The sequence below is a fragment of the Coregonus lavaretus genome, assembly GCF_964263955.1.
Source record: "Coregonus lavaretus genome assembly, chromosome: 3".
Taxonomy (NCBI): Eukaryota; Metazoa; Chordata; class Actinopteri; order Salmoniformes; family Salmonidae; genus Coregonus; species Coregonus lavaretus.
In genome coordinates, this window is record NC_139990.1 from 24,659,508 (window position 1) to 24,682,832 (window position 23,325).

The following is a 23,325-nucleotide window of genomic DNA, read 5'->3' on the forward strand; positions in this document are numbered from 1 at the left end:
ACTGCCCCCCCACCCCATCTTTTTACGCTGCTGCTACTCTGTTAATTATTTATGCATAGTCACTTTAACTCTACCCACATGTACATATTACTTCAACTACCTCAACTAGCCGGTGCCCCCGCACATTGACTCTGCACCGGTACCCCCTGTATATATAGCCTCCTTACTGTTATTTTATTTTACTTCTGCTCTTTTTTTCTCAACACTTTTTTTGTTGTTGTTTTATTTTACTTTTTTATAAAAAATAAATGCACTGTTGGTTAAGCGCTGTAAGTAAGCATTTCACTAATGTCTGCACCTGTTGTATTCGGCGCATGTGGCCAATAAAATTTGATTTGATTTGATTTGGTGAACCAGACGAGGCAGTAATTTGAGAAACCAAGGCTATTTAGTCTGTGGTTGACAAGAGTCAAAAGCCTTGGCCAGGTCAATGAAGACGGCTGCACAGTACTGTCTTTTATCGATCGCGGTTATTATATCGTTTAGGACCTTGAGCGTGGCTGAGGTACACCCATGACCAGCTCGGAAACCAGATTGCATAGCGGAGAAGGTACGGTGGGATTCGAAATGGTCGGTGATCTGTTTGTTAACTTGGCTTTCAAATACTTTCGAAAGGTAGGGCAGGATGGATATAGGTCTGTAACAGTTTGGATCTAGATTGTCATCCCCTTTGAAGAGGGGGATGACCACGGCAGCTTTCTAATCTCTGGGGATCTCAGACGATACGAAAGAGAGAGGTTGAACAGGCTGGTAATAGGGGTTGCGACAATTTCGGCAGCTAATTTTAGAAAGAAAGGGTCCAGATTGTCTAGCCCAGCTGATTTGTAGGGGTCTAGATTTTGCAGCTCTTTCAGAACATCAGTTATCTGAATTTGGGTGAAGGAGAAGCGGGGTGGGCACGGGCAAGTTGCAGCGGAGGGTGCAGAGCTGGTGGCCAGGGTAGGGGTAGCCAGGTGGAAAGCATGACCAGCCGTAGCAAAATGCTTGTTGAAATTTTAGATTATCGTAGATTTATCGGTAGTGACAGTGTTTCCTAGCCTCAGTGCAGTGGGCAGCTGGGAGGAGGTGCTCTTATTCTCCATGGACATATTCTACAGTGTCCCAAAACTTTTTGGAGTTAGTGCTACAGGATGCAACTTTCTGTTTGAAAAAGCTAGCCTTTGCTTTCCTAACTGATTGTGTATATTGGTTCCTGACTTCCCTGAAAAGTTGCATATCGCGGGGGCTGTTCGATGCGAATGCAGTACGCCACAGGATGTTTTTGTGCTGGTCAAGGGCAGTCAAGTCTGGGGTAAACCAGGGGCTATATCTGTTCTTAGTTCTGAATTTTTTGAATGGGGCAAGCTTATTTAAGATGGAGAGGAAAGCACTTTTAAAGGACAACCAGGCATCCTCTACTGACGGAATGAGGTCAATATCCATCCAGGATACCCGGGCCAGGTCAATTAGAAAGGCCTGCTCGCTGAAGTGTTTTAGGGAGCGTTTGACAGTGATGAGGGGTGGTCGTTTGACCGCGGACCCATTACGGATGCAGGCAATGAGGCAGTGATCGCTGAGATCCTGGTTGAAGACAGCGGAGGTGTATTTAGAAGATAAATTAGTCAGGATGATATCTATGAGGGTGCCCATGTTAACAGATGTAGGGTTGTACCTGGTAGGTTCCTTGATAATTTGTGTGAGATTGAGGGCATCTAGTTTAGATTGTAGGACGGCCGGGGTGTTAAGCATATCCCAGTTTAGGTCACCAAGCAATACGAACTCTGAGGATAGATGGGGGGCAATCAATTCACATATGGTGTTCAGGGCACAGCTGGGGGCTGAGGGGGGTCTGTAGCAAGCGGCAACAGTGAGAGACTTATTTCTGGAAAGGTGGATTTTTAGAAGTAGAAGCTCAAACTGTTTGTTTTGCTAAGGGGTGCTACTGACTGGTCAGTTTACCCACCTTATGGGCGGCCATTTTCTCATGCATTTTTTTCATCTGCGCCAGGAGGTCCATGCCCATAATGGGGCCCATTACGGGGACCCCAAAGTGCCGGCCACTGTGAGGACCCCCCTTACTGTCACTCTCCGAGTGCTGTTCCGCAGTGGGTTCATTGGTTGGCGGCTTTTCTGAGCGGTCAGGGGAGATTTCGGAATGGTCCCTCAACGGAGCCTTGGGGGACAGCGGCTCCTCTGTTACAGGGGTGATGGTGGCAGAAGCCGGGGTGGTGATGGCGGCTGCTCCATGGCTCTTCTCGGACTTGGAGGTGCGAGACTTAATGAGGTTAAGGAAGCCGCTTTTCCGGGATTCCCGTTTCTTCTCCGAACCCTCCTGGATGTTGGAGGAGCCCCTCAGGGTGGATCGTCTGGAAATGTTTGAGAATACTTTTGCTGAACAGTACACACTCACAACTTCTATAATTAAGGTACATGTAACTGCCAAAATAAAGGGAACACTTGAGTAAATGAGGGATACAAAGTATATTGAAAGCAGGTGCTTCCACACAGGTGTGGTTCCAAGCAATTATCATCCCATACATGCTTTTATACATGCTTAGGGTCATGTATAAAAATGCCCAGTTACCCATTATTTTGGCTACCATGGCTAGAAGAAGAGATCTCAGTGACTTTGAAAGAGGGGTCTCAAAGGAGCATAGGGGGTTTAAAGTGTGTCTGTGTCTCAGTCACCATATCTCAACCCAATGAAACACTTATGGGAGATTCTGGAGCGGTGCCTGAGACAGGGTTTTGCACCACCATAAAAAAAACACCAAATTATGGAATTTCTCGTGGAAGAATGGTGTCGCCTCCCTCCAATAGAGTTATAAACACTTGTAGAATCTATGCCAATGCGCATTGAAGCTGTTCTGGTGGCTCGTGGTGGCCCAACGCCCTATTAAGACACTTTATGTTGGTGTTTCCTTTATTTTGGCATTTACCTGTAGGTAAACCATCTTGCCATTTGTAGCTTACTGCTGCATGCTTTTACACAAAAACTGAGTGATTTAAATCTTGTGGAAACTAGAATAATTTATTCTAAACGTCAAGTAATTTCATTTACTTTTTGGAAAGAGTTCACCATAAAAGGAATTAGGACTCACTTAAAACTAAGTTGGGTGATTTTCTTGTAGAAGAATTCATCAACACCCTCATCCACTTTTCCCAGGAGGCAGTTCTGCTCCACTTCTTCTGGTGGTGGAGAGGTGCAGATTGGTACCCGCTGAAAACCCCAAAAATATGTAGGCCTACATCAAGCCATACTCATATCATACAGTATAGTAGGTCGACGTAGAAATAGAGAAAGAGGGAGAAAGAGAGTGGAAGAGGGAGAAAGAGAGGGGGAATGGAGGGGGAATAAGAGAGAGGGGGCAGGTTGCCTCTTACTGGTGCTCGGCTAGGTTTGGTCCTCTTTTTCGGTTTTGGGCGGAGCTTAGTGTGGTGCTCTAGCTTTTGGACCTCCATAGTCGGCAGCTCGCCAAAGTACGTCGGCATCTTCTCCGATAGTGGAGGAGGGGGCGGGTCTTCCTCGTGTATAGGCACTTCTTCCAGGGCCTTGTCCAAGTCAAACTCCATTTCTGATGGACAAGAACAACCATCAATAGACGAGGCAAAACCAAACCCCTCTCATTCCAAGATGCTGAAATACTACATTACTACTGTACTGTAGTTTAAATCTATTTGACCAGATCTACTGTACCCGGGATGTAGAACATAACCTCACCAAAGGCCACAGATACAGGCCGCAGCATCCTGCAGAGAATGCTCTTCCTCTTGGACTTGGGTGTCATCTGCAGGTCACAAACACAGTCAAGAAAAAACAGTCAGCCAGTGAGTCATGCTTCAGTACAGCAGATGGGAATCACAAAACGTCATAGCAGTACTAGTCTTAGTTACCACACAGGTGTCCATCTCCTCCAGCCTCTCAGCAGGGTGCGGCCACTGCTCCTGGGTCTGGGTCTCAGGCTGGAGGACCGTCTCCTCCAGCACCTCCGTCTCTTTGGGCTCCTGGTGGACAAGAGGCTGCGCTTTCCTGGTCAGGTGTTCTGCCTGGTGTGGGAAGGGAGGAAAAGGCATATAGTGGCAGTGTTCCTTCACCAGTATTTGCTTTGATATGGTGCAGATGTGCCCTAATCAGCATTATAAGCAATTGAAGCAAAAATGCATTATTGTGTGTTTGTGTGTGTGTGTGTGGTGTGTGAAAGAGAAATTGAGAGTGGAAGAGTCTGTTGTAGTATACAGGACTGACCAGAGTGTTTTGGGAACGGGACAGAGATTCCAAGATCTCATCCACGATACGGTCTGAGAGGAAGGACGCCATACTGAGCTTCACTTCACTGTGTGACAGAGAGGAGAACATGAGCCAGATACTACCTCTCTACTACCAGCACTGTATCAAGACTTGGCTGCATATATTTACAGACTATGTTACAGTAGTTTATGATGTTTATGTACACTGCACGGTTATCAGCTGAGGCTATGTGACCTAATCATAATCAATTATTTCACTAGGTCTAGGACGTCATACACAGAGTAGATCACAATGAACGAGTTGGTTTGAATTCACATGATAAACTGATAACGTCTACATTTGAAATTATTTACTGATTAGGTCTCAAAAGGGCTCCTCCAATCCACCCCCCCAGCCCTACTGTTGAAGGTCACTTGTGACGGGCACAAAGCAGGCAATGCGTAGTCCAGGACCAGCAGGACTACCATTGGACCAGACCCCAGCATGAGTCTTTGAACTTTTCTGGAGATACTATTGTTTTGTCGTTTTTTTCCCTTTCCTTAGTTGTAAGTCACTCTGGATGAGAATATCAGCTAGCTATCTTGACCAGGCCCATCTTGACCAGGCCCTGTGGTGATCACCTGATCTTGTTTAAGATGTCGACTCCTGACTGCTCCAGTAGCGTGGTGGTGATGAAGCTATGGGGGACGGTCATCCTTCCTGCACTGGCCTTCATCAGCTCCTGATGCAGGTTGCTCCTCTTCATCACGTGGGGACAGAGGCCCTCAGCGGTGTCAACCATAGACTGTAACAAAGTCTGGACCAAAGAGAGCGAGAGAAAGAGCAGGAGAGAGAGAAAAGAGGGGTTGGCAAGAGCACTGCGCTAGCTTGTTATGTTGTCTTGTTGTTATTCAAATTCACACTTGCTGCAAGGACGAGGGCAGTGGTTGATCTTGCACAGTTTTGTTCAAGCCCAATCACAAGCACACCTGATTCAACTACTCAATTAATAATCATCAAGCACATGATCAGTTTAATCAGGTGTGCTTTTACGGGACTAAAACAAAAACATCCAACTTCGAGGAATTGAGAAACACTAGACTATGTTATTCACGGAGATAAATCAACAAAATCAAATACTAAGGAAGTCTCAAGGTTTTGGAGTTCCTGGCGTCCTTCCTTTATCTTATGATAAGCTGTAGACCACACTATTTACCAAGAGAGTTTTCATCTATATTTTTCATAGCTGTCTATTTACCACCACAAACCAATGATGGCATTAAGATTGCACTGAATGAGCTGTATAAGGCCATAAGTGAACAGGAAAACGCTCATCCAGAGGCAGCGCTCCTAGTGGCCTGGGACTTTAATGCAGGGAAACTTAAATCCGTTCTACCTAATTTCTACCAGCATGTTAAATGTGCAACCAGAGGGAAAAAAACTCTAGACCACCTTTACTCCACACACAGAGACGCATACAAAGCTCTCCCTCGCCCTCCATTTGGCAAATCTGACCATAACTCTATCCTCCTGATTCCTGCTTATAAGCAAAAACTAAAGCAGGAAGCACCAGTGACTCGGTTAATAAAAAAGTGGTCAGATGACACAGATGCTAAGCTACAGGACTGTTTTGCTAGCACAGACTGGAACATGTTCCGGGATTCTTCAGATAGCATTGAGGAGTACACCACATCAGTCACTGGCTTCATCAATAAGTGCATCGATGATGTCGTCCCCACCAGAAGCCATGGATTACAGGAAACATCCGCACTGAGCTAAAGGGTAGAGCTGCCGCTTTCAAGGAGCGGGACTCTAACCCGGACGCTTATAAGAAATCCCGCTATGCCCTCCGACGAACCATCAAACAGGCAAAGAGTCAATACAGGACTAAGATTGAATCGTACTACACCGGCTCTGACGCTCGTCGGATGTGACAGGGCTTGAAAACTATTACAGACTACAAAGGGAAGCACAGCCGCGAGCTGCCCAGTGACACAAGACTTCCAGACGAGCTAAACCACTTCTATGCTCGCTTCGAGGCAAGCAACACTGAAGCATGCATGAGAACACCAGCTGTTCCGGATGACTATGTGATCACGCTCTCTCCGTAGCCGATGTGAGTAAGACTTTTAAGCGGGTCAACATTCACAAGGCCGCAGGGCCAGACGGATTACCAGGACGTGTACTCCGAGCATCTGCTGACCAACTGGCAAGTGTCTTCACTGACATTTTCAACATGTCCCTGACTGAGTCTGTAATACCAACATGTTTCAAGCAGACCACCATAGTCCCCGTGCCCAAGGACACTAAGATAACCTGCCTAAATGACTACCGACCCGTAGCACTGACGTCTGTAGCCATGAAGTGCTTTGAAAGGCTGGTCATGGCTCACATCAACACCATTATCCCAGAAACCATAGACCCACTCCAATTTGCATACCGCCCCAACAGATCCACAGATGATGCAATCTCTTTTGCACTCCACACTGCCCTTTCCCACCTGGACAAGAGGAACACCTACGTCAGAATGCTATTCATTGACTACAGCTCAGCATTCAACACCATTATGCCCTCAAAGCTCATCACTAAACTAAGGATCCTGGGACTAAACACCTACATTTTACATTTTTACATTTTAGTCATTTTACATTAGTCATTTAACACCTCCCTCTGCAACTGGATCCTGGACTTCCTGACGGGCCGCCCCCAGGTGGTAAGGGTAGGTAACAACACATCTGCCACACTGATCCTCAACACGGGGGCCCCTCAGGGGTGCGTGCTCAGTCCCAGTCCTGTACTCCCTGTTCACCCATGACTGCATGGCCAGGCACGACTCCAAAACCATCATTAAGTTTGCAGACGACACAACAGTGGTAGGCCTGATCACCGACAACGATGAGACAGCCTATAGGGAGGAGGTCAGAGACCTGGCCGTGTGGTGCCAGGATAACAACCTCTCCCTCAACGTGACCAAGACAAAGGAGATGATTGTGGACTACAGGATAAAAAAAGAGGACTGAGCACGCCCCCATTCTCATCGACAGGGCTGTAGTGGAACAGGTTGAGAGCTTCAAGTTCCTTGGTGTCCACATCATCAACAAACTATCATGGTCCAAACACACCAAGACAGTCGTGAAGAGGGCACGACAAAGCCTATTCCCCCTCAGGAGACTGAAAAGATTTGGCATGGGTCCTCAGATCCTCAAAAAATTATACAGCTGCACCATCGAGAGCATCCTGACTGGTTGCATCACCGCCTGGTATGGCAACTGCTTGGCCTCCGACCGCAAGGCACTACAGAGGGTAGTGCGTACGGCCCAGTACATCACTGGGGCCAAGCTTCCTGCCATCCAGGACCTCTATACCAGGCGGTGTCAGAGGAAGGCCCTCAAAATTGTCAAAGACTCCAGCCACCCTAGTCATAGACTGTTCTCTCTGCTACCGCACGGCAAGCGGTACCGGAGTGCCAAATCTAGGTCCAAAAGACTTCTCAACAGCTGCTACCCCCAAGCCATAAGACTCCTGAACAGCTAATCATGGCTACCCAGACTATTTGCACTGCCCACCCTCCCCCACCCCATCCTTTTACGATGCTGCTACTCTGTTAATTATTTATGCATAGTCACTTTAACTCTACCCACATGTACATATTACTTCAACTACCTCAACTAGCCGGTGCCCCCGCACATTGACTCTGCACCGGTACCCCCCCTGTATATATAGCCTCCCTACTGTTATTTTATTTTACTTCTGCTCTTTTTTATCTCAACACTTTTTTGTTGTTGTTTTATTTTACTTTTTTATTAAAAATAAATGCACTGTTGGTTAAGGGCTGTAAGTAAGCATTTCACTGTAATGTCAGCACCTGTTGTATTCGGCGCATGTGGCCAATAAAATTTGATTTGATTTTGATTTGATTTGATCTGGTTTGAAAAATACTGTTAAAAGACATTATGCATTTACTGCTTTGTTAACTGTTGCGTACCTGTAGCTGCTCATCCATGACCCTGGCTATCTCTCCAGCCATGGACTCCAGCTTGTCCTGAATGGGGCCGCCCATGTCAGGGGGGCTGCCCATGCCACCAAGAGATCCCCTCAGATGGTACAGGTTGGGCAGCAGCTGGATAGATGAGCAGGGTATGGAAGGAGAGGCAGACAAAGAAAGAGAAAAAAAGAGGGGAAGAGGGAAAAAAAAGAGAAAAGATTAGACTGTTCTCATCTAACCATTTGAGTTTGAGGTTCTTCTCTCTTTCTGTATTCTTGTTTTTCAAAATATTATTTAACCAGGAAGTCCCATGTAGAGTTTGATGTTAATGTTGATCACTTTTTGTCTCTCTAGCGCAGAGTTTGACATCCACATTCTATATCTTCTGCGTTCATTTGTTTTAGTGGTTCTATGAGAACAATACGTCTGGTTCTCAGCTCACTCTTTTGGAGTTCCTGGCGTCCTTCATGAGGTTCTTGGCCACCTTCATGTCCTCCTGGATGACATCGGTCTCCGAGTACCTCAGGGAGTTCAGGTGGTCCTGCACCTTTACACAGATCCTGTCCATCATCTAGAGCAGCAGAATGCAGGATTGGTCAGAAGTCATCAGAAGACATTGAGAGGTCATTCACCATTCAATGGGAGAGGTCATGTAATGGTTTATGGTCATTCAACACTTAATGTAAAATATGTAGTATGTAACTTTTATTTCTCCAGTGGAAACTCAAGGTGCTACTAACATTTATCCAAACAAGTGGCGAGACATGAAAATGAAAGTTGCAGATCAAACAGTTAAACAGACGGGTCACCTGTTGTGTGGTTGTCGTAACAATGCCTTGCTGGAGCCGGTAAGCTTGCTCTTGGAGGTATTTTCGAGTCTCGTGGTTCCTTAGGAGATACTGCTCCATCTGTAGAGATTGATAAAAAACTAAACAATCTAAGAATGTTTTACAATTTATACAGATAGCCTGGAAATGTGACGGTTTTTGCATTCAACACTGCTATTGATGCCTTGTTATCAATGATAATTGATATGAATTCTGTCATCAGTTCATATCCACCATGCAGCCAAACATGAACTTTGACCTTTAGTAGGGCGTCCTCTGTTTTCTCAGGGCTGGCCTTGAGGGCCTGGGCAGCATCGATGATGGGGATGGGCATGAAGCGGATGGTGTGGTTCCTGAAAGAGACAGAGAGGGTAACAGTACTCTATATGTAGCTAAGTGTATGCCTACTCACATATCCTAACCAAAATATCAATGTAAAGATGTGCAGAAGAGTATAAATGAATAGAATGAATTGTGACACACACAGATACATACTTTTGTAGAGCAGATGCCACATCCTGGAGGCCTTGTAGGCTGACATTGTTTTTGTCCCACATAACCGTCCTGTACAAACGCATTATAGATGACAATAAAGAACAATAGAATACAGTAGAATCAATATTATGCAGTATTGAAACTTGGAGCAGTTGACTATAGTGGACCTCTTCTTTAGCCTTGACCTCTTACCTGAGTTTGGTGTTGATCTGTAGGGCCTTGGCCAGCATCTTGGCCCCCATGTCTCCCATGCCGTTGCCACTGATGTCCACCCGGGTCAGGCTGGTGTTGCTGCCCAGAGCGTTCAGCACGATGGACAGATCTCCCTTCAGCTTGGAGTCGGCCAGGGAGAGGGACGTCAGGGGCTAAGTGACAAAGAGGTTAGTTGAACAATGGTAATGAATGGTTAGACACATTGTGTTTATGCTAAGCTGTTATGGCTAAGTGTCACCATAACAGCTGACTCACCGATTCCTCCTCCTGTATCATGTGCACCAGGTTGTCCAAGACTTGAGACACATTTCTGTGGAAAGACATGCTCTCTTCGTTACATTCCAGACAGAGAGAAGGATACAAACAGAAGGATATTAAGTGACGGGTTAATTTAAGAAAATTCAAATTCCAAGGTAAGTAAGTCCCGTACTTGGACTTGATGTTATTGAAGTTCTTGCCCAGTGAGAGGTGGCGAATGGAGCGATTTTTGGCCAGCCACACCAAGAGAGTGGTCAGGTCTGAATCCAAACCTGAGCAACATATATAACACAATATCAAGTCAAAATCAAGGTATACAACGTTCAAAATCAATGTACTGTACATACAGCGTCTACTCGGGCCTCACCGTTGTCTGAGATGTCTAGGCTAGAGATGTTGGGAATCTCAGCTATGCAGCCCTCTAGAATCTGAGAGCCTCCAGATCTTAGCTGAAGTAATAGAGAGAAAAGAAGAAAAAAAAAGAAGAAAAAAAACATTTAGAGAAAGGATAGCAATTGCAATTCAGGATAATATCCATACATGTATTTTGGTGATTTATTTGATTGCCATTCAGGGTACATAAGTAAAGTTAAGTAATTCAATCAGTATATTCAGAATAATAAAGGGGTGTCAAGACAACATTTTATTTTAGAATTTTATTTCAGAGTAGACTTCCCCTTTAATTTCTCCCTCAGAGATTCAGTTAAGTGTGGCAGGACCAAGGCAGTAGTTCAGTCTCTTACCTCAGAGCTGCTGAGATCCAGTGACACTTCACTTAGATTAGGATTGCAGCCAAGACCTAGTAAAAGTGCCCTGAGGCGAAAGACAGTCATTAAAGCTTATTTTCTATTCAGTTAAATGAACAAAGCAGACTGAAGTATGCAGGCAGTAAAGAGTTGGTGTGGTTATATTGCTTTCTTGTTCACAGCAACTTTTAAGTAATGTTTCTATAACTACTTACCATTTCTTTTTTAAATGAAGCAAAAGGACAATTTTATTTTTTAAAAAGCTGAATGACTATGACATCCTGTCTAAAAGATACATCACTAACCATTTATAGACATGTACATTTTCTCCAGGAATATCCACCATAGTTTCATTCTAGGTGTAATACAGTTAAATGGAGCAAATGGCATGAATGGACTGCAAGCTCACTTGAGTGCCTCCAGGGGGAGTTTGGTTCCAGATAGGTTGACACTGCTCAGCGCCAGGGCAGTGCCAAAGAACTCTTTGAAGGAATGCGGCACATCTTTACTTCTCCTGTGGGTTCAAAAAGAATACCAGCACTTTGGTAGAGTTCTCACTTTGAGATATTTTGAGCGTTATATGACACATGGACATAGAAAGCAACAGCAACTACTGAGCGACAGGCTTCTTTTAGCATATGCAAGTGATTTTGTTGTAGTATGGCTCACCTGTGAGAGAAAACGCTCTTAGACATGTTGAGCACTGAGAGGTGCTTGAGAGAACCTCGTAGAAGTGAAGTGCAGACCTGGAAGACAGGAGTTGAGCATCTGTATAAAATAGGCCAGCCAAGTGATATCCCAGATCTTCTCCAAACTCAGTCTAGAGAGCTACAGACAATATCTTACGAAAGGGACTGGCCATTTGCGTAGCAACAAATATAACGACAAGATCCACAAATATAACTGTATAAAAAGCAAATTCAAATGATGTTATTTCCCGATTAATAATAGTGATATCAAAAGCAGACGGTATGCTTATAAAACAGGTCACATGATGTCCAAATATGACAAGTTCACTTTCATCGCATATTATTACAATTAAACTTATCTAATTAATGTAGATTTTTGGTTACGTTTAGAATAGCCAAATAATGTGCCCATAAAGAGGGTTAAAGTCCAATTGTCCAATCACTGCCTAGCAATAGTAGTGCAAACTTGTCTTAGCATTGGATGAGGGTTCACTCACTTGGTCCAGACAGCAGTCACTGTTGGAAAGATCCAGAGTTACTAGACTGTTAGGTTGACCCAGGAAATTGTACAGATTCTGTGAAAAGAGTCAGAGAAATTATGAAAAGAACAGAAAACACTGAGTACAATGAAGGGGGAAATAGGTCTATGGATTTCAGTGAATATTTCAAATCCTATTTCACACTATTTCTGTGGCCTGTGTAAAACATATATGAAAGCCAGGACAGAACGTTTAAGAGTTTGATGATGTTGAGTTTTGCACTCCCTCCCTTTCGATTACGGTTAGGCTTTGTGGAGGGTTAGCTGATCCTAGATCTGTGCCTAGCAACTTCTACCAGGAGAGGTACATACTGGGAGGTCGTCTCCTCGGAGTGAGTTCCCACAGAGGTCCAGGTGTGTGAGGGTAGTGGGGACAGCAGGGTTGGCACTCAGCGCCTGGGCAAGACTGTTAACCCCTGACCGCATACACAGGCAGTTCAGAGGAAGTGACATCACACATGATATTTGCCAAGTAAATTGGTCATAAATTTACAATACCTTTTTGTGATATGGAGGTCTTTGAGAGGTTCAAATGCTTGAGACCCATTGGGAGTTTGGCTAGCTGTGCACTGAGAGCAGATACACCTATAAATAAAAATGCATCGCAAACTTATGAACAAACTTATAAACCTCTCATGAACCTGAAGCTTTGAGACACACATTTGGCCATTGAGACGATCCATGCCAATGTAGAACAGAATACTAGAAGCTAGAATTCTAGATCAGTGCAGTATCCTGTATATCTAATCATTGAATATCACTGAATATCATTAAATATTTAAAGCAGGAAGTTTGTTGTACCCTTGTCCTCCAGGGAGTTGTTTGTGAGGTTGAGGGTGTGAAGGGCAGAGGCGGGGTTGTAGGCCAGAGCGTTGGCTAGCTTCTGTGCGAAATCACTGTGAAAATATCAAGAAAAGACCCAGCTCTAAATAATCCAAAAAAACATTCCTTCCCCCAGGATACTTCAACTGGTGACTATCCGGCAGAATAAAGAAAAAGGAGCACTATGTTGCTGTGTAAATCTGATCGATTTATTGACGGGACAAACAAACAATAGGCTTACGTTTCGGCATGAATCCCCTACCTCAGAGCCTATTGAAAGACTATTGTTTGTTTGTCCCGTCAATAAATAGATCAGATTTACGCAGCAACAGAGTGCTTCTTTTTCTTTACTCTGCCGGATAGTCACCAGTTGAAGTATCCTGGGGGAAGGAATGTTTTTGGGATTTTCAAGTCTCTCAGTCGAGCACCTGATCCACCCTTTTTCATTTGGGCTGGGCTGGAGCGCATTTGGGTATATCTTTTTTTCCACAGCTCTACATAAGTTATCTCAGGATTTTCTACATGAAGTGCATTTCTGATAATAGTCAGAGTCATGTGTTTAACTACTGTGCGAGCTTGCACCCTTATTTTCACACTGGACAGCATGTATGGAATATGGCTGCAGTCGAGAGCATGATTCATTATGAAACTGTGTGTGTGTGTGTTTTGTGTTTGCACCCAGATCTGCGTGTGTGGTGGATGGTGGATAAGATAAAGCCAGTCTAACTTATTACCAGTGCTTTGTGCTCACCTTCTGAGACCTGCATTCTCTAAAACCATCTCCTCTAAGCGACTAGAGCGGGCCACAACTCGCAGGATTTGTTCACACACATCTGTGGACTGCAAGCAAACACTTTAGTGTGAAAAGCAGCAAGCTCAGGCTTGTGTAAACACAGATGCATAACTTACTGTACAAAAACATAAAACTTGTAAATTCATAAACACACATGAATGCAAACACACACAAGGACACATGCCACATGTACACATTCAATAAAAAATTCACACGCACACACACACACACAGTGCGCGAGCACACACACCTCCTATGACTAAGTATCAGCAGCAGTCACACCATCCCTGTTATTATAATATATCATCACTGACTAATAAAGAGCTTGTGACATCTCATCCTCATCTCTGCCTTCCACCACCAGAACATATACTCCTTTATACACACACAGCTGTCCTCTTCCTGCTGTGGCCAGTGTGCCCTTTACAAAGTGTGTTCAGCCACTCTTGGAGCACAGTGGAAGTTATATAATAAAGAATTGTTTCAATACAAATAAGCACTTTTTATTGAAAGTCCGACAATGCATTATAACGGCATCATAATGCATTATACCTACAGTACAGGTTTTAAGTTCCCACACTGATCATCTCAGTCATCCACCTTTCTCCAAGAGTGGCATGCATGTTTCGCCAATTCATTTATCTCAGTTGAACTGTAAGATTACAAATATTTTTTCCCTTCACAAGTATAACATCAAATGGAACATTTTGTCACCAGTATGGTTCAGAATTAAAAGTACCAGTTTGTAGTCCTTTGTGGAGAGCTTGGTGAACCATTGGTTATACTCCAGGACCAGAATGATGGCCACCAAATCTCTGGAGAAGAAGAAAATAATATTGATTATCAAAAATGGAATGGTATAAAGACACCATTGTTCATACAATTTGTAAATATGGCAGCTGTGAAAAAAGGAAAAGTGAAGGTACCTGTTCTCAAGATGTACGAAATCCTGCAGGTTCAGTTCTCTGGTGTCCTGGGTTAGATAGATTGTGTCCACATCCTGTTGGGCAAGATGGAGAACCCAAGATTGGAATGATTTAAACAACGGCAAAGGTAGAGCTGATATAGCTAAAGTAACCGACAGGATGTAAATCCAGGTCAACATATTTCAAGAAAGACCATGTTGGGCATCTGAGCTAAAGTTTCCGGTCTACATGAAAGGATATTCAGGCTACTGTAGCTCTATGAACTACCCCCGCTACACTATAATCAAATTAGTATTATTGACTGAAATGGAAGGAGACTACATTTGTATATACTAACCCACTGCACCTCCTCTCTGAACGGCAGACCCAGCTGGTCGCAGAGACACCAGTACATGTGGGAGAAACCACCTACGAGAGAATGAGAGAGATGAATACAGAAAGTCAACTATGTTATAGATGGGATTTCTGTGATGGTTTTTGTGTAATATGCTCTTTATTATAACATCACCACATGGCCCTAAGTCTGTGGTGGCCTGGTCCTCCCAGAGAGACTGTAGGGCGGCCGTCCTCTCAGGAGGCTTCAGGGTCAACTTCATCACCTTCCTTCGCAGTGCATGGGAAACACCACAAACTGTCATGTTACCATGTCAACTTCTGTAACTATCATGTCAGCCCAGAAGACAAAGCACACACTGTCACTTTATCATGACGGACATGAGTAAAGTGAGAATGAGTGAGTGAATGAGTGAGTGAGTGAGTGACCGACTGACTGAGTAAGTGAATGACTACACAAATGAGTGAATGAGTACACACGTGAGTGAATGAGTACACAAGTGACTGAACGAGTGAGTCACTAATGTATGTGCTTGGATGAGTGAAATAATAATGAACTGACAATAAAGACAGTACTGTTAACAAAGAGAGAGGGACAGAGGGGACCTACACTGGGGACAGTCCTGGACAGATCCTGTGTAGACAGGTCCCAATGTGGGCCACCACCTCATCCACATCCTCCACAGAGCCAAGCTTCAGGGACAGCTGGCCTCGGTCATACTCCAACAACAACTGAAGGGGGCGCAACACACAGTGTCAACTGACACTGTCTGTAACATGTTTGGTTTGAACAGAGGTTGTTCCATGTTTAAAGCCAGAACTATCTTACCTGAGTGGGCTTGTTACTAGTGATCCCCTGTATATCCAGGTAATTGAAGGTCTGTTCAATCTGAAACCATAAAACAAAAAATCTGCACTATACTCCACCAGAAATTGAAAGAAAGGTATTGAATCATAAAACAGTGGACATATTTTAATCAAAATCTGAAGATGTTGGAAAACATACTGATAAAAACAAAAACATGAGGCTCACAAGGACACATGGACACTTTCTCTTTCACAGCTATAACACGAACACAGACAGACATAAAGTCACAAACAAGCACTGCAATATATGGACAAACCCCCAAAATACCCCCACACAAAAATACACACACACAGCTGGCAGGATGACAGGGGAGAGAGAGGGTAAGGAGGTCAAACTAATCCAGAGCGCTGCTATCTTCCCGACGCCAAAGGCCCAGGGTTAAAGAGAAAACCTCCCCCTCCAGCTGTTGAATCCCTCCATTGTCTTTGCTCGGCACCCAAAACTCCACGGGCAAGATTTACTCCCAGGAAAAACTGAGCCTCTGTCTTACACAGACAAGAGTATATAATAATCCAAGCACTTTATCTTGCTTTGACTACAGGATACAGGAAAAATAATGGTAACACTTTAGCCTGCAGGTTTAATGCTTTATATTAAGTGTATAACTTGCAATAAGCATGTAGCCTAGTGTTTGCAAAATCACCTCCTCAGTGTTTTACCTTTCCAGAGGTTACGACTGCAACACTAAAATACACCAGAAAGAGGAAATAGCATAAACACTTTTAGGGCTCTGAAAATAGTGTAACTTCTCTCTTTTTTTAAAGTGCATGGGTTTTAATGACTAGCAATTGAAGAAGTACAGTGCCTTCAGAAAGTATTCATACCCCTTGACTTTTCCACATTTTGTTGTGTTACAGCCTGAATTTAAAAATGGATTAAATTTAGATTTGTTTTGTCACTGGCCTACACACAATACCCCATACTGTCAAAGTGGAATTATGTTTTTAGAAATTGTTACAAATTAATTAAAAATGAAAAGCTGAAATGTCTTGAGTCAATAAGTATTCAACCCCTTTGTTACGGCAAGCCTAAATACGTTCAGGCGTAAAGATTTAAATAAGAAGTCACATAATAAGTTGCATGGACTCACTCTGTGTGCAATAATAGTGTTTAACATGATTTTTTAACGACTACCTCATCTCACACATATAATTATCTGTAAGGTCCATCAGTTGAGCAGTGAATTTCAAACACACATTCAACCACAAAGACCAGGGAGGTTTTCCAATGCCTCGCAAAGAAGGGCACCTATTGGTAGATTGGTGAAAATTAAAAAAGCAAACATTGAATATCCTTTTGAGCATGGTGAAGTTATTAATTACACATTGGATGGTGTATCAATACACCCAGTCACTACAAAGATACAAGCATCCTTCCTAACTCAGCTGCCGGAGAGGAAGGAAACTGCTCAGGGATTTCACCATGAGGCCAATGATGACTTTAAAACAGTCACTGAGGTTAATGGCTGTGATAGGAGAAAACTGAGGATGGGATCAACAACATTGTCAATTGTAGTTACTCCACAATACTAACCTAACTGACAGAGTGAAAAGAAAGAAGCCTGTACAGAATACAAATATTCCAAAACATGCATCCTGTTTGCAATAAGGCACTAAAGTAAGAGTAAGAAATTAACTTTATGTCCTGAATACAAAGCGCTATGTTTGGGGCAAATCCAACACAACACATCACTGAGTACCACTCTTCATACAGTATTTTCAAGAATGGGGATGGCTGCATCATGCTATGGGTATGTTTGTCATAGGCAAGGACTAGGGAGTTTTTTTATGATAAAAATAAACGGAATAGAGCTAAGCAGATGCAAAATCCTAGAGGAAAACCTGGTTCAGTCTGCTTTCCAACAGACACTGGGAGACAAATTCACCTAAAAAAACAGTACTGCTTACCAAGACGACATTGAATGTTCCTGAGTGGCCTAGTTACACTTTTGACTTAAATCGGCTTGCAAATCTATGCCAAGACTTGAAAATGGCTATCTAGCAACGATCAACAACTAACTTGACAGAGCTTGAAGAATTCTTTAAAGAATAATGTACAAATATTGTACAATCCAGGTTGCATAGCTCTTAGAGACTTACCCAGAAAGACTAACAGCTGTAATCGCTGCCAAAGGTGATTCTAACATGTATTGACTCAGGGGGTTGAATACTTATCTAATCAATATATATTCGTGTTTTATTTTTCCTAAATGTTTTACAAATGTTCACATTTTTCAGCGACTTTGACATTAGAGTCTTTTGTGTAGATCGTTGACAAAAAAAAGGACAATTAAATCAATTTTAATCCCACAAAATGCAGAAAAAGTCAAGGGGTGTGAATACTTTCTGAAGTCACTGTATTTGTAATTCACCACATTCATGAACTGCACAGTCCAAAGATTGCAGTGAAGTAGTTGCAGTTACCGGTATTCATTATCCAGTACATTACCACCCAGCACAAGTGAGCAGCTCCCACCATAAGCCATGACATTTGATATTTTTACCCACAATGCAGCTGTGAATACACAGCCTGTGGGAAAGAAAACTGTCAATACTTTCTGAAAAACCTAAACCTTAAGGGAGCAAGAGAGAGCGAGAGAGTCAAAAAAGTAAAACAGAAATAGGAGAGAGAGACAGAGAGATCTGCAGGGACTTGCTCCTTGGGCCAGCCACTGTACCAGAGAGAATTCCAGAAGCAGTACTCAAAAACAAGTGGGAGCACGCCCAGAGATTGACTAACCAAACATTTCCAAGGAGGACCATCTGGGATGACTGGTGGCGGTAGGAAGACAGTCAGTCTAATTAAGTTTCCTCAATACATCCAGACAGTACATAAAAGGGAGTTACAGTGATTGCAGTGATTTCAACTTCACAATAACTTAATTGTCCTTTAGTAATATTGATATTAACTCTCATAGCACTATGCACAAATGTAGCACCATGCAGCACACTAGTAAACGAATCTTTAAGTTACTGTAGTACGCAGCTACACTACATGGAGTTGGTCCCCCTTTGCTGCTATAACAGCCTCCACTCTTTTGGGAAGGCTTTCCACTAGTTGTTGGAACACTGTTGCGGGGACTTGCTTCCATTCTGCCACAAGAGCATTAGTGAGGTCGGGCACTGATGTTGGGCGATTAGGCCTGGCTCGCAGTCGGCGATCCAATTCATCCCAAAGGTGTTCGATTGGGTTGAGGTCAGGGCTCTGTGCAGGCCAGTCAAGTTCTTCCACACCGATCTCGACAAACAATTTCTGCATGGACCTCGCTTTGTGCACGGGGGCACTGTCATGCTGAAACAGGGAAGGTCCTTCCCCAAACTGTTGCCCCAAAGTTGGAAGCACAGAATCGTCTAGAATGTCATTGTATGCTGTAGTGTTAAGATTTCCTCGAACTAAGGGGCCTAGCCCGAACCATAAAAAACAGCCCCAGACAATTATTCCTCCTCCACCAAACTTTACAGTTGGCACTATGCATTGGGACAGGTAGCGTTCTCCTTGCAGCCGCCAAACCCAGATTCGTCCGTCGGACTGCCAGATGGTGAAGCGTGATTCATCACTCCAGAGAACACGTTTCCACTGCTCCAGAGTCCAATGGCGGCGAGCTTTACACCACTCCAGCCGACGCTTGGCATTGCACATGGTGATCTTAGGCTTGTGTGCGTGCGGCTGCTTGGCCATGGAAACCCATTTCATGAAGCTCCCGATGAACAGTTCTTGTGCTGACGTTGCTTCCAGAGGCAGTTTGGAACTTGGTAGTGAATGTTGCAACCAAGGATAGCTTGTGTGGCCTACCACTGCGCGGATGAGCCATTGTTGCTCCTAGACGTTTCCACTTCACAAGAACAGCACTTACAGTTGAACGGGGCAGCTCTAGCAGGGCAGAAATTTGACGAACTGACTTGTTGGAAAGGTGGCATCCTATGATGTTGCCACGTTGAAAGTCACTGAGCTCTTCAGTAAGGCCATTCTACTGCCAATGTTTGTCTATGGAGATTGCATGGCTGTGTGCTCGATTTTAAACACCTGTCAGCAACTAGTGTGGCTAAAATAGCCCGAATCTACTAATTTGAAAGGGTTTCCACATACTTTTGTATATATAGTGTATTTGAGTCATAGGAAGATCAGGATATACAATAGCACACACCAACATGTACACACAATCAAACACACACACACAGTGTCTCATGTGCATGTCCTCTCTCTCACTCATACACACTTCTTACCTTGGTGGGGACCCTTGCAGTAAGCAGAAAGGCCCGATGGGATGCCAAAGCCTTTAGAGGAGAGAGAGAGATAGATCAGAGAGACGTAACAGAAGTCAACAACTGTACAACTATGTATGCTAAACAAAAATATAAACGCAACATTCAACAATTTCAAAGATTTTATGAGTTACAGTTCATAGAAGGAAATCAGTCAATTGAAATAAATTCATTAGGCCCTAATCTATGGATTTCACATGACTGTGCAAGGGCGCAGCCATGGGGTACCTTCAGAAGTCACATAATTAGTTAAATAAAGTCCACCTGTGTGCAATCTAAGTGTCACATGATCTCAGTATATATACACCTGTTCTGAAAGCCCCCAGAGTCTGCAACACCACTAAGCAAGGGGCACCACCAAGCAAGCGGCACCATGAAGACCAAGGAGCTCTCCAAACAGGTCAGGGACAAAGTTGTGGAGAAGTACAGATCAGGGTTGGGTTATAAAAAAATATCAGAAACTTTGAACATCCCACGGAGCACCATTAAATCCATTATTAAAAAATGAAAAGAATATGGCACCACAACAAACCTGCCAAGAAAGGGCCGCCCACCAAAACACACAGACCATGCAAGGAGGGCATAAATCAGAGGTAACAAAGAAACCAAAGATAACCCTAAAGGAGCTGCAAAGCTCCACAGCGGAGATTGGAGTATCTGTCCATAGGACCACTTTAAGCCGTACACTCCACAGAGCTGGGCTTTACGGTAAAGTGGCCAGAAAACAGCCATTCTTTAACGAAAAAAATAAGCAAACACATTTGGTGTTCGCCAAAAGCCATGTGGGAGACTCCCCAAACATATGGAAGAAGGTACTCTGGTCAGATGAGACTAAAATTGAGCTTTTTGGCCATCAAGGAAAACGCTATGTCTTGCGCAAACCCAACACCTCTCATCACCCCGAGAATACCATCCCCACAGTGAAGCATGGTGGTGGCAGCATCATGGTGTGGGGAGGTATTTCATTGGCAGGGACTGGGAAACTGGTCAGAATTGAAGGAATGATGGATGGCGCTAAATACAGGGAAATTCTTACATTTTACATTTACATTTTAGTCATTTAGCAGACGCTCTTATCCAGAGCGACTTACAGTTAGCGCATACATTATTTTATCGAACCCACAACCCTGGCGTTGCAAACGCCATGCTCTACCAACTGAGCTACATCCCCTGCCGGCCATTCCCTCCCCTACCCTGGACGACGCTGGGCCAATTGTGCGCCGCCCCAAGGGTCTCCCGGTCGCGGCCGGCTACGACAGAGCCTGGATTCGAACCAGGATCTCTAGTGGCACAGCTAGCACTGCGATGCAGTGCCTTAGACCACTGCAACATTTCTATAGGCTATGCAATTGCGTGAGAAAACAGAGTGATGGCCTCTATTAAAAAGAGGAGGATCCCATCAGCTTTCTATAGGCTAGGCCTACTATATTTATTTATCAACTTTTCTAATATTAAGCACATCGCTTCGCATTACAACAGGAGTATAGCCTACCTGGCTGGCAGCAGGACAATGACCCTAAGCATACTGCTAAAGCAACACTCGAGTGGTTTAAGGGGAAACATTTATATGTCTTGGAATGGCCTAGTCAAAGCCCAAACCTCAATCCAATTGAGAATCTGTGGTATGACTTAAAGATTGCTGTACACCAGCGGAACCCATCCAACTTGAAGGAGATGGAGCAGTTTTGCCTTGAAGAATGGGCACAAATCTCAGTGGCTAGATGTGCCAAGCTTATAGAGACATACCCCAAGAGACTTGCAGCTGTAATTGCTGCAAAAAGTGGCTCTACAAAGTATTGACTTTGGGGGGGGTGAATAGTTCTGCACGCTCAAGTTCTGTTTTTTTGTCTTATTTCTTGTTTGTTTCACAATAAAACATATTTTGCATCTTCAAAGTGGTAGGCATGTTGTGTAAATCAAATGATACAAACCCCTAAAAAATCAATGTTTTAATTCCAGGTTGTAAGGCAACAAAATAGGAAAAATGCCAAGGAGGGTGAATACTTTTGCAAGCCACTGTAAATACCACCAAATTGTGGAACTTTACAAAGAAAATAGGGCCCAAGAACCTACAGTGTGTCCATTTCAGGGTGAACTTTAAGGACGACTTTCCCGAAAATGACATGCTTTCAAAAGTGATGTGGAAAATGGTGTACCGTTTAATGAGTTGAGGATGGGTAATTAAAGTAACGGGTCAATCCTATCTTCAATAAATTATGTTTCAACATTTATCTTTTTATGAACTAGGAAATACACACAGTAGGTAATTCAGAGTATCTTCCTAAGCTAGTCAACTGCACATGTTCTACAGTCTGTCTGTACTCTTCAGGGTGGTGCAGCAAACATTAGCGTGTCAAGAGTGTCCAACAAGCTTAGTTTTTAAAATCCCTACACACAACTAGGTGGTAAAACACACACACGCACGTTGTCTGCTAAGTAATATTCTTACACACACACACACACACACACACACACACACACACACACACGTACACATACACAGGGTTTAGAGACATGCAGTTACATGAAACAAGATAGGCCCATATCCAATAGTAGACCTACTCCCACACCACCTTATCCATTGTTCTTCCTCTTACACAATAATTCACTGAGACTGAGGGCTCAAATGTCTTTTGAAAGTTGGGTTCGAGGCTTTTCATGTCTTTGGAGGAAAGTGTTAAAGGATGATGAAGTTGCTGAGTATGAGGTGACACTGAATAGCATCTGTATACAGGGCTGAAATCCTGCAGCGCCCGCAAGGTCCCCCTGCTCAAGAAAGCACATATACAGGCCCATCTGAAGTTTGCCATTGAACATCTGAATGATTCAGAGGAGAACTGAGTGAAAGTGTTGTGGTCAGATGAGACCAAAATGGAGCTCTATGGCATCAACTCAACTCGCCGTGTTTGGAGGAGGAGGAATGCTGCCTATGACCCCAAGAACACCATCCCCACCGTCAAACATGGAGGTGGAAACATTATGCTTTGGGGGTGTTTTTCTGCTAAGGGGACAGGACAACTTCACCGCATCAAAGGGATGATGGACGGGGCCATGTACCGTCAAATCTTGGGTGAGAACCTCCTTCCCTCAACCAGGGCATTGAAAATGGGTCGTGGATGGGTATTCCAGCATGACAATGACCCAAAACACACGGCCAAGGCAACAAAGGAGTGGATCAAGAAGCAAGAAGAAACACATTAAGGTCCTTGAGTGGCCTAGCCAGTCTCCAGACCTTAATCCCATAGAAAATCTGTGGAGGGAGCTGAAGGTTCGAGTTGCCAAACGTCAGCCTCGAAACCTTAATGACTTGGAGAAGATCTGCAAAGAGGAGTGGGACAAAATCCCTCCTGAGATGTGTGCAAA

The 23,325-nt window shown here is 43.9% G+C and overlaps 1 protein-coding gene across 1 annotated transcript in view; it reads right to left on the bottom strand.

Moving 5' to 3' along the window:
- The window catches only part of carmil1 (capping protein regulator and myosin 1 linker 1), a 32,548-nt gene that overhangs the window by 5,348 nt on the left and 3,875 nt on the right, over positions 1-23,325 (bottom strand). Inside the window, exons 3-33 of the mRNA XM_084158109.1 lie at positions 19,924-19,974; positions 15,662-15,721; positions 15,443-15,564; positions 15,008-15,102; positions 14,837-14,907; positions 14,500-14,573; positions 14,313-14,388; positions 13,532-13,620; positions 12,760-12,854; positions 12,457-12,543; positions 12,271-12,374; positions 11,918-11,995; positions 11,401-11,477; positions 11,141-11,245; positions 10,729-10,798; positions 10,353-10,434; positions 10,158-10,257; positions 9,983-10,037; positions 9,707-9,879; positions 9,515-9,583; positions 9,279-9,372; positions 9,002-9,100; positions 8,635-8,763; positions 8,193-8,327; positions 4,849-5,024; positions 4,226-4,313; positions 3,874-4,026; positions 3,701-3,767; positions 3,364-3,554; positions 3,081-3,199; positions 1,943-2,345 (exon numbers count right to left, since the gene is read on the bottom strand). Coding sequence (XP_084014235.1) covers positions 1,943-2,345; positions 3,081-3,199; positions 3,364-3,554; positions 3,701-3,767; positions 3,874-4,026; positions 4,226-4,313; positions 4,849-5,024; positions 8,193-8,327; positions 8,635-8,763; positions 9,002-9,100; positions 9,279-9,372; positions 9,515-9,583; positions 9,707-9,879; positions 9,983-10,037; positions 10,158-10,257; positions 10,353-10,434; positions 10,729-10,798; positions 11,141-11,245; positions 11,401-11,477; positions 11,918-11,995; positions 12,271-12,374; positions 12,457-12,543; positions 12,760-12,854; positions 13,532-13,620; positions 14,313-14,388; positions 14,500-14,573; positions 14,837-14,907; positions 15,008-15,102; positions 15,443-15,564; positions 15,662-15,721; positions 19,924-19,974 — 3,387 coding nt within the window. The remainder of the gene's footprint in view (positions 1-1,942; positions 2,346-3,080; positions 3,200-3,363; positions 3,555-3,700; positions 3,768-3,873; positions 4,027-4,225; positions 4,314-4,848; positions 5,025-8,192; positions 8,328-8,634; positions 8,764-9,001; positions 9,101-9,278; positions 9,373-9,514; positions 9,584-9,706; positions 9,880-9,982; positions 10,038-10,157; positions 10,258-10,352; positions 10,435-10,728; positions 10,799-11,140; positions 11,246-11,400; positions 11,478-11,917; positions 11,996-12,270; positions 12,375-12,456; positions 12,544-12,759; positions 12,855-13,531; positions 13,621-14,312; positions 14,389-14,499; positions 14,574-14,836; positions 14,908-15,007; positions 15,103-15,442; positions 15,565-15,661; positions 15,722-19,923; positions 19,975-23,325) is intronic.